We start from the raw sequence: 12991 nt of genomic DNA, 5'->3' as shown, positions 1-12991 counted from the left end.
TTTGGCTTGGCCAGCCCTGTGAACTAGTGCTTGATACAAGTTTGAAAAGGAGGCAGAGAGCACTCCCAGTCAATCATGTTTTATTCTTGACCTTGGATCTTCAGTTCTTCCTCTTGACCTTAATATATCCAAGCCTGATACCCCCTGGTCACCTATATTCCTAGGTGGGAATTTTTTTTAAGACTGTTGCTATCCTAGGATCAGACAGTATGAGCAGTGCTAGAACTGGCCTTGGACAGGAAAAGAGCCTGGGCCCCTCTTCCACTGGTACCGACCTATGCTTCGAGGGGTGGCTCAGAATCAAGATGGCTCCAGTGGTGCCATACTGCACTTGAACAAGACTATCTAACCATTTCCTAGCCTGGAATTTGTCAGTCCTCAGAAACATTCCAGGGAAGTTGACTGCTCTTAACAGTCCCCAGCTTTCCACACGGGACAAAGGATATCAGTGCCGTGACAACAGCATATGCAGACCCCATTGCAAATGAGCCCGCGAAGATCCCCAGGAAATTCCCCACGGACTGGAAGAATGCTGCAGCATCAAATGCATTCGGATTCTCCTTGGGACTGTAAATGGATATAGAACTGAAAAGAGAAGAAGGTGAAGGTTAGTCAGCGACTCCCATCTCATGGCCCAAACACCAGAAGTCAGAATTTAGCACCCACTTTTGGGAAGGGCACGTTTTCCCATGAGGTTATGTGCTGGTTGGAAGCTTTCAGGGGAAACGGATGAGGACAGGGAGAGGTGGAGAAGGCAGAAAGCTTTCTGCTTCCTTACAACCCAATCCCATGGTATCTATATATTGCTGCCCGTCAGTAAACATTTTTATATAGGAAGGGTCGTAAGGAATATTGTTTCTGAGCAAACTAGGCATTAAAACATGGTAGGTGTATAAGGAATCTACTGAGGAGATAGATAACTGTGAATTATTTAGTGGCCACATGTCTTCAGTGCTGTTATATATTCACAAATGTTTCTGATAAAAAGTGCACTTTTATGTCCTGTGCACAAATGGGCGATACAAATCACAGCATGCACAAAATATTCTGCTGTGATCTTGTCATAAACCACAAAGCATTGTTCCTCTCCAGTGTAACCCTTCAGAAACAGAGCCCAGAGGACGTTCAGAGCATCACAGTATTAACCCCTGGGGAGAGACAAAACACTCATTTTCCCACTGAAACCAATGGCAGCAGCTGCCTGAGGTCATCTTTTATACCCCAATTCTGGTGGCTGCCAATAGATTTATATCCACAGAGAAAAATCAATCTACCAATAGGCAGTCTGTTCACTTAAATATTTTTGAGGATGTCATATTTGCTATTTTCTTTTTGTAACCAGGGCCTCAAATCCCACAGTGTTAATGTAAAGGACAACGTGTGTCCTATTTTAGGAAACATGAGCTCCGTATTGTAGCATCAAAATGAACGGATGTGCTAGAACCAGTAGCTTTCGGGAGACTAATGAAGTAACTTTTCAGATTTTTTTTTTTTGCAGTTTTTATTTTTTTTATTTTTTATTTTTTTATTTTTTGCTGTACACAGGCCTCTCACTGCTGTGGCCTCTCCCGTTGCGGAGCACAGGCTCCGGATGCACAGGCTCAGCGGCCATGGCTCACGGGCCCAGCCGCTCCATGGCATGTGGGATCTTCCCGGACTGGGGCACGAACCCATGTCCCCTGCATCGGCAGGCGGACTCTCAGCCACTGCGCCACCAGGGAAGCCCTGCAGTTTTTATTTTAATACAAGGTCTTTAAAGCTAATCAGACAAAATCAATAGTTTCTCAGCGGCTGCTGGGAGGGACTTTGTAGCTCTTAGAGAGCAAACAGTACACCAGACACACTGACTTGAGGTTAGATAGGATTTTACAGAGATGTAACTGAATCTCTTGTGACTTGGATGATGAGAGTATGTTAACTCTCTGACCTGACTTTTTGTGTCTAAAGACTAGTTAAGAGAGAACAGGGGGAGTGGGTTCCAATTCTCCTCCAGGAAAATGTGTGGCATAAAAAAGGTAGTTTTAAATGTTTCTAGTTTTTCCCTGGATGTCTTTAAACCCCCAAAGTAGGCCAAACACTTCTGCTTTTTTTTAAATTTAATTAATTTTTTTATACAGCAGGTTTTTATTAGTTACCCATTTAATACATATTAGTGTATATATGTCAATCCCAATCTCCCAATTCATCACACCACCACTTTCCCCCCTTGGTGTCCATATGTTTGTTCTATACAACTGTGTCTCAATTTCTGCTTTGCAAACCGGTTCATCTATACCATTTTTCTAGGTTCCACATATATGTGTTAATATACGATATTTGTTTTTCTCTTTCTGACTTATTTCACTCTGTATGACAGTCTTTAGATGCATGCATGTCTCTACAAATGACCCAATTTCGTTCCTTTTTATGGCTGAGTAATATTCCACTGTATATATGGACCACATCTTCTTTATCCATTTGTCTGTCAATGGGCATTTAGTTTTCTTCCATGACCCGGCTATTGTAAGTAGTGCTGCAATGAACATTGGGGTGCATGTGTCTTTGTGAATTATGGTTTTCTCTGGGTATATGCCCAGTAGTGGGATTGCTGGGTCATATGCTGATTCTATGTTTAGTTTTTTAAGGAACCTCCATACTGTTCTCATTGTGGCTGTCTCAATTTACATTCCCACCAACAGTGCAAGAGGGTTCCCTTTTCTCCACACCCTCTCCAGCATTTGTTGTTTGTAGATTTTCTGATGATGCCCATTCAAACTGGTGTGAGGTGATACCTCATTGTAGTTTTGATTTGCATTTCTCTAATAATCAGTGATGTTGAGCATTCTTTCATGTGTTTGTTGGCCATCTGTATGTCTTCTTTGGAGAAATGTCTATTTAGGTCTTCTGCCCATTTTTTGATTAGGTTGTTTCAAACACTTCTGCTTTGATCATGTAATTGGATAAGGAAGATGAATGTGGGTCTCAAATGGAGCCCTGATATGTATGTGAGAAAGGGATTGCCTTTGAAGTGTTCTTCTTTTTGTAAAGTGTTGTGCTTTGCAGAAAAAAAGGAAAAGCAAACCCATATTTGGGTCCTTTTTAGCTGACAGTCCTGGGAAAGGGTGTAAAACCCCATGGCAATTCTGAAACTTGGTGCCCATGTGTGTGTAAAAAAAACAGTAGTGATGAGGAAACATTCCAGTTGCTGTCTGTCTTTCAAACAAAGGTTTTTGCACAGTAACAGTTTTGTAAATAATCCTGTTAATTCCTAAGGCTGCTCCCAGCAGATCTGATCCTTAGAACAGGCATCTCTTCAACCCCATCTTCACCTTTGCACTCGCTGAGAGTGTTTTCTCTGTCTCGATGCTTCCCTAGCTTGAAGCACCACCATCACTTCTTTTGGCCATATTCCGTATCATTACTTATGTAATGTTTGTTCTTAAATCAACTCATTTTTATTCAAATGCAAAAGCTTTTATTAAATAATATTTATGAAATCATAGTTTGTTTGTTTGTTTGTTTGTTTGCAGCACGCGGGCCTCTCACTGTTGTGGCCTCTCCCATTGCGGAGCACAGGCTCCGGACGCGCAGGCTTAGCGGCCATGGCTCACGGGCCCAGCTGCTCCGCGGCATGTGGGATCCTCCCGGACTGGGGCACGAACCCGTGTCCCCTGCATCGTTAGGTGGACTCTCAACCACTGCACCACCAGGGAAGCCCTTCGCTGTATCGTTTAAGACTCACAGACACCATCAAAACTCCAGTGTTTCTCAATAACTCATCTTTTCATCTTTACGATGTTCCTACAGGAAACCCCCTGGCAACTTAGGTAGTGTTAAGGGCATAGTATCTCAATCTGAGATCTGGGTTGAAATCTCAGCTCTGCCACTTACGGGCTGTGTGGACTTGACCAAGTTACTTAGACTATATGCACCTCAGTTTCTTATGATGATGAGAGTTAAAAAATGATAATAAAATGAGGATGATAATAATAGTACCTATCACATAAGGTTGCTATGAGAAGTCAATCAGTTAATGTTTATAAAACATTCAAAATGGTACCTGGCACATAGTAAGAACTAGATAAGCATTTCTTAAGTTAATCATCCTTCTTCAAATAACCCATCCTCCTCCCCTCCCCCTCCCCTCCCCCTTCCTCTTCTTCTCCTTCTTCTTCGTCATCATGTTGTTTGTCTGTCTTTCCGTCTCTTTCTCAAACTGAGAGATTGGTTTAGTTCTAAAAGAAGTATCCCAAACTAGATGTCTAATGAGTACCTCAACCAAAACAGAGCTGAGATGTCATCACCTGTCTCTCTCCCACTCTGACTGGTCCTTGGTCTAGAATCTCTTGGTATCAGGGATCATTTGATCATACACATTGTTTTGTGTAGAATGGCATGTGGCACATATGCTCAATAAATGCCAGCCATGAGGAAGAAGGAGAAGGGGGGCGAGGAGGAAACGAAAGAAGAGGAAGTAGGGAAGAAGTTATTGCAATCACGCTGAGAGTGAAGATGAGATAATGTATAGAAAGTATCCTATAAATGGAACCACCATCACTGCCGCCAATGCCATCCCTTCCAAAACTCTGGCCATCTTCCCATTCTGGACCCTACTGAGTCATCGCTCTCCTGATTCTTACAATCTTAAGACCACCCAGCTTCCATCACCACCCACTCCTGTTACTCTTTACTGCTACTGCTAAAATAGTTTCCCCATAATTTTCCCTCACAGAAACTACTCAACAACCTCAAGCTCCTGGGCAGCCTTCTTTCATAATGATGCTCATCTCTGACAGGTCCTCCCAACTCCCACAATCTACTCAATATTCTGGGTGACTGATTGGGACAACCTGCTTCTCTTATCTCCCAGTCCAGTCTCACTTCTCTTGTTAACATGAATCAATGCCACTTTAAAATTTTAAAAGGAAAGTTTTAAGCATATACATCACATCCCTTTTTGAATTTCTATGAATGTAATCAAGAAAAAGATGGGAAGATGATTACTATAGCCAAAGATATACAAAAAGGACCTTCCCTTTTCTCTGGCAAATCTTTAATCCCTAACAAAAAAATTTAAACTACTAGCACCAGTTTATTACAGAGTTCTTGATTCTTCCAACTGTACTATATTGAATCCTTCTTTGTGCTGGGTGTATAGTTCCATTAATGATGTCTTGGTCAAAGTCCATTATTCAGTTCCTTTTGGTTATCACAACTTAATGCTGTCCAGCTTAAAACCTAAATCTTCAAAGCAAGGTTCTTTTTCTCCCTGCAGAATATTCTAGAGCAGCAGGCAGGATGACTTGAAAGGGAGGAGTGGCGCACTTGGTGGCACAGTGGTTAAGAATCTGCCTGCCAATACAGGGGACATGGGTTCAAGCCCTGGTCCAGGAGGGTCCCACGTGCTGTGGAGCAACTAAGCCCATGCGCCACAACTACTGAAGCACGTGAGCCTGGAGCCCATGCTTCGCAGCAAGAGAAGCCACCGTAATGAGAAGCCCGCACACCACAAGGAATAGTAGCCCCGCTCACCGCAACTAGAGAAAGCCCACGCACAGCAACAAAAACCCGACGAAGCCAAAAAAACAAAAAGTGTTCAGAAATGCTCACCTCCACCTCCCTCCTGAGCACCAGCGCCCCCTGGTGTTAGAGACATGGAGGAGTGATGGGGAGCCAAGCTCTCCACCTTTTGTGGCCAATTGTTTGGCCACAATGGACAGGGTCCCTGGCCTCACTCTTGCCCCTGCTTGGTCCGTTTCTTGGAAGCCCCTGCTGACATGGTGGCACCTCCAATTTATTAAGGATCCCCTCACAGGACCATTCAGTTTTCCTTCTGCCCTGCCAGTTCTATATATTCGCAGCCCTTTTCTATGGCTTGGATCAGGGGCCACTTGGGGAATTCAGTGGCTCTCACACCTCTCTTGATCTCCAGTCCCCTTTAGTTGGGGCACCCCTGAGCACCCTCCATGGGCCATGGAGCACTCTACTAGGAGGGCTCAACCTTGCCCACTCCCCAAACACAGCAAACTAGGGAGCCTTCAGGTCCTGCTGACACAGAGGACTCCAGCTGACTCCTTTCAGAAATCTGAAGGCCAGTCCCTGTGCTCTTCTGCTGTCTCACTCCAAGAAGCCACATCCAAGAACCTCCTTCCCTGCTCTGTTTTGAGAGGGGGCTCAGCCCCTCTGCAGTTCCTCCCATGGGAACAAGCTGGCAGCCTTCCTCTTGCAGGCAGCCTCCATCTATTTGGGTGATTCCAGTGGCGTTCCTTCCACTTGACTTAGGGGAGAGGAAGCTCCCTCATGGGGAGGGGTAACAGCTTCACACCTCAAACGCTGCAGTCTCTCCAAGGAGGACCCCCTTTCTTTCCCACTCCTTTCATACACTGTTTTGAGACCAAGGAGATGGGGTAGGAATTGGAGGAAATGAGGCTGATTCTGTTGCCAATTAAGCCTGTTGGGAGGTGTGTGGTTCTAAGTGCTGGGGAGCCCTGATGCTCCTTTTAGTATGGAGGCATTTAGCAACTTTTGTTTCAGGTCTGTTTCCTAAACCCAGTTTGGAAAACAGGCAAAAACCCACAGGATGATGCATCTTGTGACCTTTATGTCCGGGCGCTTCTAGTTTCTTTTCTCCCCATCTATCTAGAGTTGCCTTGTCATTCTGCTCTGAAGGATACATTTTAAGGAGAAATACAACATAGAGGGGTGATGGAAATTTGTAAAAGCCGCTCTATTTGGTTGGCCCTGAGTTTCACAGGTAATAAAGTAGAATAAAAACTAATTACAGTGCTATTTTGTGTTTAAAATTTTTTATCTCCCCCCCAAAAAAGAAACAAGTGGATCCTTATCTATTATTTACCTTTTAATAACTCTACCAACCTGCCCTTTCTCAAGAAGTTGCTTAATTATGAATAAGGAATTGATTTTATAGGGCCAAGAATTGTGTGTACACATTGAAATTCATTCTGGCATCTGCTTGCCCATTATTCTGGCTTATGTCCTGCCAAAGGCTGATGAAGTTCTGTCAAGAGAACCTGCTGTAAAACATAATGACTTCAGGAATTGGGGGCATTCCAGGCACCCTGGGAAGTTAGAAAAGCTGCCTTTTAATAATAAGTGGTTCTGGCCAGAAGTTCACTGAGCTTGAGTTAGAATCACAGGGTCTCACCTTCCCAAGGGCCAACAGCCCTGCAGCGTCAAGGTCTGTGTTTCAGGAGAGCACATTAATGAACTCTTTCAGCTTCTGAAGGACTGTTTAGTTAATGACCGCTCCCTTAGGGTCCAAATTCACACCAAACAGTGATTTTTCCAAATCCTTGACAAATATCACTTTGCCATTTTGATGTCTGGCACCACAAGACAAGGAGAATTTTGTGGGAAGTATGAGTTAGTATATCATGGCTGCCCCCAGAATAATACCATCTCAGGCTGAATTAATGGATTCATTCTAACAACAAATGTTTCTTGAGCACCTACTATGTGCAGACCTTTTTCTAGACACTAAAGATCCAGCAGGAAACACAACAAAACTTCTGACCTCATGTTCCTTATGTTCCAGTGGAGAAATCAACATAATAAGCAAGTAAACATATGAGTTAAGGACAGAGACAGAAAAGAAAAAGAAAGCAGCATGAAGGGATGGAATAGAGAGTGATGAGGGTGCTGTTTTACTTAGGATGGTCAGGAAAGGCTTCTCTGAAAAACATTATTAAGTGGAGTCCTGCATGAAAAGAGTGGGGAGAGTTTTCTAGTCCCTGAAGCAGAGGCAGTGTGGCTGGAGGGGAATGGGCAAGGGGAAAGTGGTAGGAGACAGGGCTGGAGACTGGGCTGGGGCCAGGTCTTGTGGAAGTTTACGGGACTTTCTTAGGACTTAGGATTTTCCTCTAGGGGTGAAACGGCATCCACTGGAGGGTTTGGGGTAGGGGAGCATGGTATAGAACATTCCAGGTGAAGGCTATGTTAATAACAGTAGAGGAAGCGGGACAGGAGTCAGCATGGTCCCGTTGTCCTCCCCCATGGCTGGATCAGACGGGGCTTTCTTCTTTGGTCTGGGTGGCACCATCTGAACGAAAGCTGACAAACCATAGCAGACCACAGGAGAAAGAGTAGGGTGGTGGGGAAGTAGAAGTAAGGAAGGAGGGGAGTTTAAAGGATGGATGAATTTAGCAGAAACAGCTACAGCGAGCATTGGAAAGGCGGCCATGCAGAGGAGGGACTGGCCTCATTCTCTGTGTTTCCAGAAGGAAAAATAAAGTCCACGAGTAAAACATCAGAGGGAGAAAGATTTCAGCTTTATATTCTATTTCAGAATTTCCTAATTCTTAGATCTGATGGAAAATGAAATGAGATCTATAAAAGTCAAGTTCTCTGTCGCTGGAGATACTTAAACATAGAATGAAAGAGTTACCTGTCAGGGTGTTATGGAGAAAATTCATGCACTAGACAGTGGGATAATGTGGCCTCGAGGAACCTCCCGCCCCCAGGGTCACTGACTCCCTATCTATTTCCAGCTTCCTCCAGGACTATCAAGAGAGGGATGGAGGGTACTTGGCTTTCTGTGCTACCCAAATGCTGCCACTGGAAACGGCTGAGTATTCAGCGAGCAGGGGCAGTACTTCAGTGGGGATGCAATGAAGGTGCCGATGATTTAGGTGGGAACCGTGTTGATAATGACATCAAGAACAGTTACAGGGGCTTCCCTGGTGGCGCAGTGGTTGAGAGTCCGCCTGCCGATGCAGGGGACGCGGGTTCGTGCCCCGGTCCGGGAAGATCCCGCATGCCGCGGAGCGGCTGGGCCCGTGAGCCATGCCGCTGAGCCTGAGCGTCTGGAGCCTGTGCTCCGCAACGGGAGGGGCCACAACGGTGAGAGGCCCGCGTACCGCAAAAAAATAAAATAAAATAAAGAACAGTTACAAATTTCAGCACGGAATAAAGTCTTTGACAGATTCCTAAGTGGCTCTGGTCCATTAAGTTCCAACTTTAAAGTGACAAAGAGAGCTCTGAGCTTTAAATTGGTTCAAAGGGAAGAAGAGTTAAAGGAGGTTTGTTATGAATTATATGTACATTTTCTTTGAAAGGAGATCTTAAATTACTTTGCGATTCAGCCTGAAAAGTCTTGTCAGAATTGGATTAGTCTGTGGGCTTTGAGAAATTTTCTCTTGCACCTAATATTGAGAGGAAAGTGAATCTGAGATAGTCCTAAAGATAAAAGTAACTCGCAAATACTCTTCTTATTTTGTTTGCTTTCTTTCTTTCTTTTCTGAAGCAGAAACAGGAATTTGAATCCCACCACTGTGAACCTATTTAAAAGAGATTAAAAAAAAAAAAAAAGAGAGAGACACTAATTCTCATGATCTAATGGGAACTTCAACCCTTTCTCCAACTTTTCAGTTCCTTTAATCCTCACTAATGAAATCTTAGCTCCAAAGAGTACAGTAATATGTGAAACTTTTAGTCATAATAGATATAAAAAGATATAGAAAAGTAGGTTAATAGACACTAAAGATGGAAATCTAGTTAAAATTAAAGTATAATCACTAACAGGTGTAAGAAAGACCAAATATTAATCCCCAAGGTTGAAATGGAGAAGGGGGTCAGGTGCTCCAACATTTACTGAGAACTCAGAATACATGTTATTCGCTGTATTTGTTACTATGGAGCATCCACTATGTGTCAAGCGCTATGTTAAGCATTTTTATAAACATTATCTCACTGAACCCTCCCAGTGACCCCCTGAAGTAGGTGCTATTATGATTTCCATTTTATAGATGAGGAAACTATGGCTTAGAGAAATGAAGTAACTTTATATATCTCACCTCATTTAATCCTTCCAAAAATGTAATGAAGAAAGTATTTGCATTTTAGAGATAAATAGACTCAGGGATGGTAAATCATTTGCCCCAAGTAACTCACTAGTAACTGGAGCAGCAGCCAATCAACTCAGGTCCCACTAGTGAAAGCCCGTGTGCAACATAGACTGGGAAGTGAAAACACTTGGATCCATCGCCTGAGTGTACACACAGATAAGTAACTCAACAAACGTTTCACGTTCATAGGACAGAGGCAAAGACTACTCACAGAAGGTTAAGATTTTAGGACTTCTAGTACTAATTTGGAAGAAAAAAACTGCATTAGTGAGCATATTCATTTCGATATGAGGAGTTTTGCTGACCACCTACTGCTGCTTGTAGGCCAGGATTTCTTCATGGAGGGCTCTTCTCCACACTGAATGAGTTTGTTATGAAACTACGTACACTCCATGTCTCTTGATGTTCATGCCAGCACCAACTCAGGCCTCATATCATGTCATGCAGTTGTTCACCCTGTGCTGCCATGTGGTGACTACTGTCTCTGTATAGTAATTACTTACTTGTGTCACAGTGTCTTCATCTAAAAAATGGTGATAATAACAACTGTGCCTCCTTCATAGAGTGGGGATTAACTGGGTTAATACGCGTACAGTGTTTCTATTTGGAACATAGAAAGCACTCCACAAATGTGAGCTGTTATGATTGTTGTTACTGTTATTTATATCAATATTATTGTTGGAATGATTATCTTTCACCATTTGCTCAAAAGAAATCAATAAAAACTGAGCTCTTCTTCTAAGAATATAGAGGCATTCAGGAATTCCAATTAAGGTGTCAGAACATTATAAGAGTCTTCTGAGGTGGAATGAGTAGTACATTTAGAGTTAGATCATGCACTGAATTCATCTTTTTCTTAATGAGGCCTGTAAGGCAGAAGGTTATTGGGATAGTATCAAAAAAGAAGATGCATGTAAATTGTTAACAACAGTTAAGACCCAAAGATCCACGGTTGTTATACAAATCCAGCAGAGTTTAACTTCCAGCAGCCTTGCGGGAGAAGGGGACACCAAGATAGACATACCACAGAAATCCCGTTGCTATACCTGAAGCAAAAATGTTCATGAACAGAAAGTATCTAATGAAGTTGTATAGAATTGTGGATCAGCAACAATCAAGGAAAAATCATGAAACTGATGGAGTCTGCTTTCATTGCGATCACCAATTCACAGCTCACTGCATGCTACATAGAGATAAAAAGAATCCGAAAACAGGCACTTGCTTTCATTGGGGCCTGCAGTGCTTCACAGATGCTGTGGGCTGAGGACAGAGATGAGGGGCTGAATGACACACTAGCTTCCTCTGGCTGGGTCAAAGGACTTTTCATAGACAATGTTCTATGAAAAGCTTTCCTAATCTGGGTGCTTTTCATTCCTGTGTTAAACAAAACTCACTCCTGTTATAAACAGCTTCCTGAGACAGCCTGATGGAGTTTCACCTGGTGACAAGCCAACTCCCAGAAAATATTTGCACTGATCAACTCATATCCCCAGATCCTTCTCCTGTGCTTCTATTTATTAGCAATTAAGTGAGCATCTGGGCCCCAAATCACAACCTAATTGAGAATCTGCATCCATAAATAGAGTTACTAAGTAGAGTTGCAGATAATTTTGCTTGAGTACAAGTTTATCTTTGGGGGCCAAGCACATAGGTATGTTGCCTCCCCTCTACAGATTTTGATTTAATGTTTGAAGCACAGGAGCTGTGGACCAACAAATCTTACCAAAGAGGGTTTTGCTTTCACATAATGCTTTTAAATTACATTACATGTGTCTAGCAGTTGCTATAAAGTATATATTGCAGAATGCTAAAGTTCCACAGTAGAGTCATCTCTGATACTGCATCTTCAGGATACAGCTTTATCTAGGATAACAATGTAGACTTTACGGTATATTTGAATCTCAAACCAATACAACTTGTAAAAATTGAGAGATTTCTAACTCAAGCAATTAATAGGTTTTTCCCACCCATGTAATAAAGATAGTTTCTAAGACTTGGAGTCAGAAACCAAGCACCAGGATGAACACTTCATTTACCAAGGCCATTGCTGAGCCGTGAAGGAGCACAAGCTCCTAGGGCTAGGGCCCTGAAGCAGTCTTAAAGATTCAAGAAGCTAGGTTTTGCACATCTAGGTGGACAGTAGGTCAGAGGCTGGGGAAAATGCAGACTGGAAGACTTGGTGGAGGATTGGGGTGGAGGCAGGTCAGTACAACACTTCAAGTTAGACCCAGGTGAGCAAGCCACAATGAGTATATATACAACCAGCAAGGCAGCCAGGGAATCAATGATTCAGGGAGTCCCGGGATGGGTGTGAACCCAACATAAATACACACAAGCACTTTGCTGGAAGAAGAGTCCTTAACTTTCATACACCTTCACCATTTATTCCATGACCTCAAAAAGGTTAAATACCACTGAAGTAGGGGTACACGAATTCTGATGTCAGAACAAGGAGGGAGTGGTCAGAAGCTGGGGCTAACAGTGATCTGCAGAAGGGGAGATAAGAGACAAAATCAGATAACCAGACCAAGGTACAAGAAACAGGAGTGGGGTCATGGAGGAAACCCCGTGCGTAAGCCATGGCCTTTCACTTGCTGCCTGCTCGGGTAGGGGTCGTATATGTCAGCTGTGGGCTAGCAGGCAATGCACGGGAGAATGTAAGTAAATAATGACATCTAAGTATATCTGGAGAGAAAGGTGAGGTTTTGAGAGTTGTATTTACACAGGAATAAATGACAGAGGAAGTATAGCAGATAACATCGTGAAGCATAAATTAACTGTGGCTTGAATCAATCCTACTCTCTCTTCAGGGTTTAGCTTATGTCAACTTTATTGATTCAAAACATCCAAAGTCACTCACCATCACCACCACCACTACCAGGGCTTGGCTCTCCTTAGGTCAATCAGAATGTGTGAGACACAACAGCTCCCAGGCCTCGTTCAGTGCACCCATGGCAAGATCTTCGAAAGATCTACTGTCTTTATTTATATGTCATGAGAGCACATGGGAGAAACAGGGAATTTGCAAGAGAAATGTTCCTTGATGGCTCAATTATGAAATAAGTGACATGTTGGTAATAAAAAGCATTTGGGATGTAGATGTCTCTCTGTGAGATGGGTTAAAAACTAGTGAATTGTTCATATTGTTT

General features: G+C 43.1%; 1 protein-coding gene across 1 annotated transcript in view; it reads right to left on the bottom strand.

Annotated features, from left to right (window-relative positions):
* The window catches only part of SLC9A9 (solute carrier family 9 member A9), a 556059-nt gene that overhangs the window by 294728 nt on the left and 248340 nt on the right, over nt 1-12991 (bottom strand). Inside the window, exon 7 of the mRNA XM_060100216.1 lies at nt 447-585. Within this exon, the coding sequence (XP_059956199.1) occupies nt 447-585 (139 nt within the window). The remainder of the gene's footprint in view (nt 1-446; nt 586-12991) is intronic.

This window comes from Mesoplodon densirostris, chromosome 5, assembly GCF_025265405.1.
Source record: "Mesoplodon densirostris isolate mMesDen1 chromosome 5, mMesDen1 primary haplotype, whole genome shotgun sequence".
NCBI lineage: Eukaryota > Metazoa > Chordata > Mammalia > Artiodactyla > Ziphiidae > Mesoplodon > Mesoplodon densirostris.
Note: the sequence above shows the minus strand (reverse complement) of the source record. Positions and strands in the feature narration are given on the sequence as shown.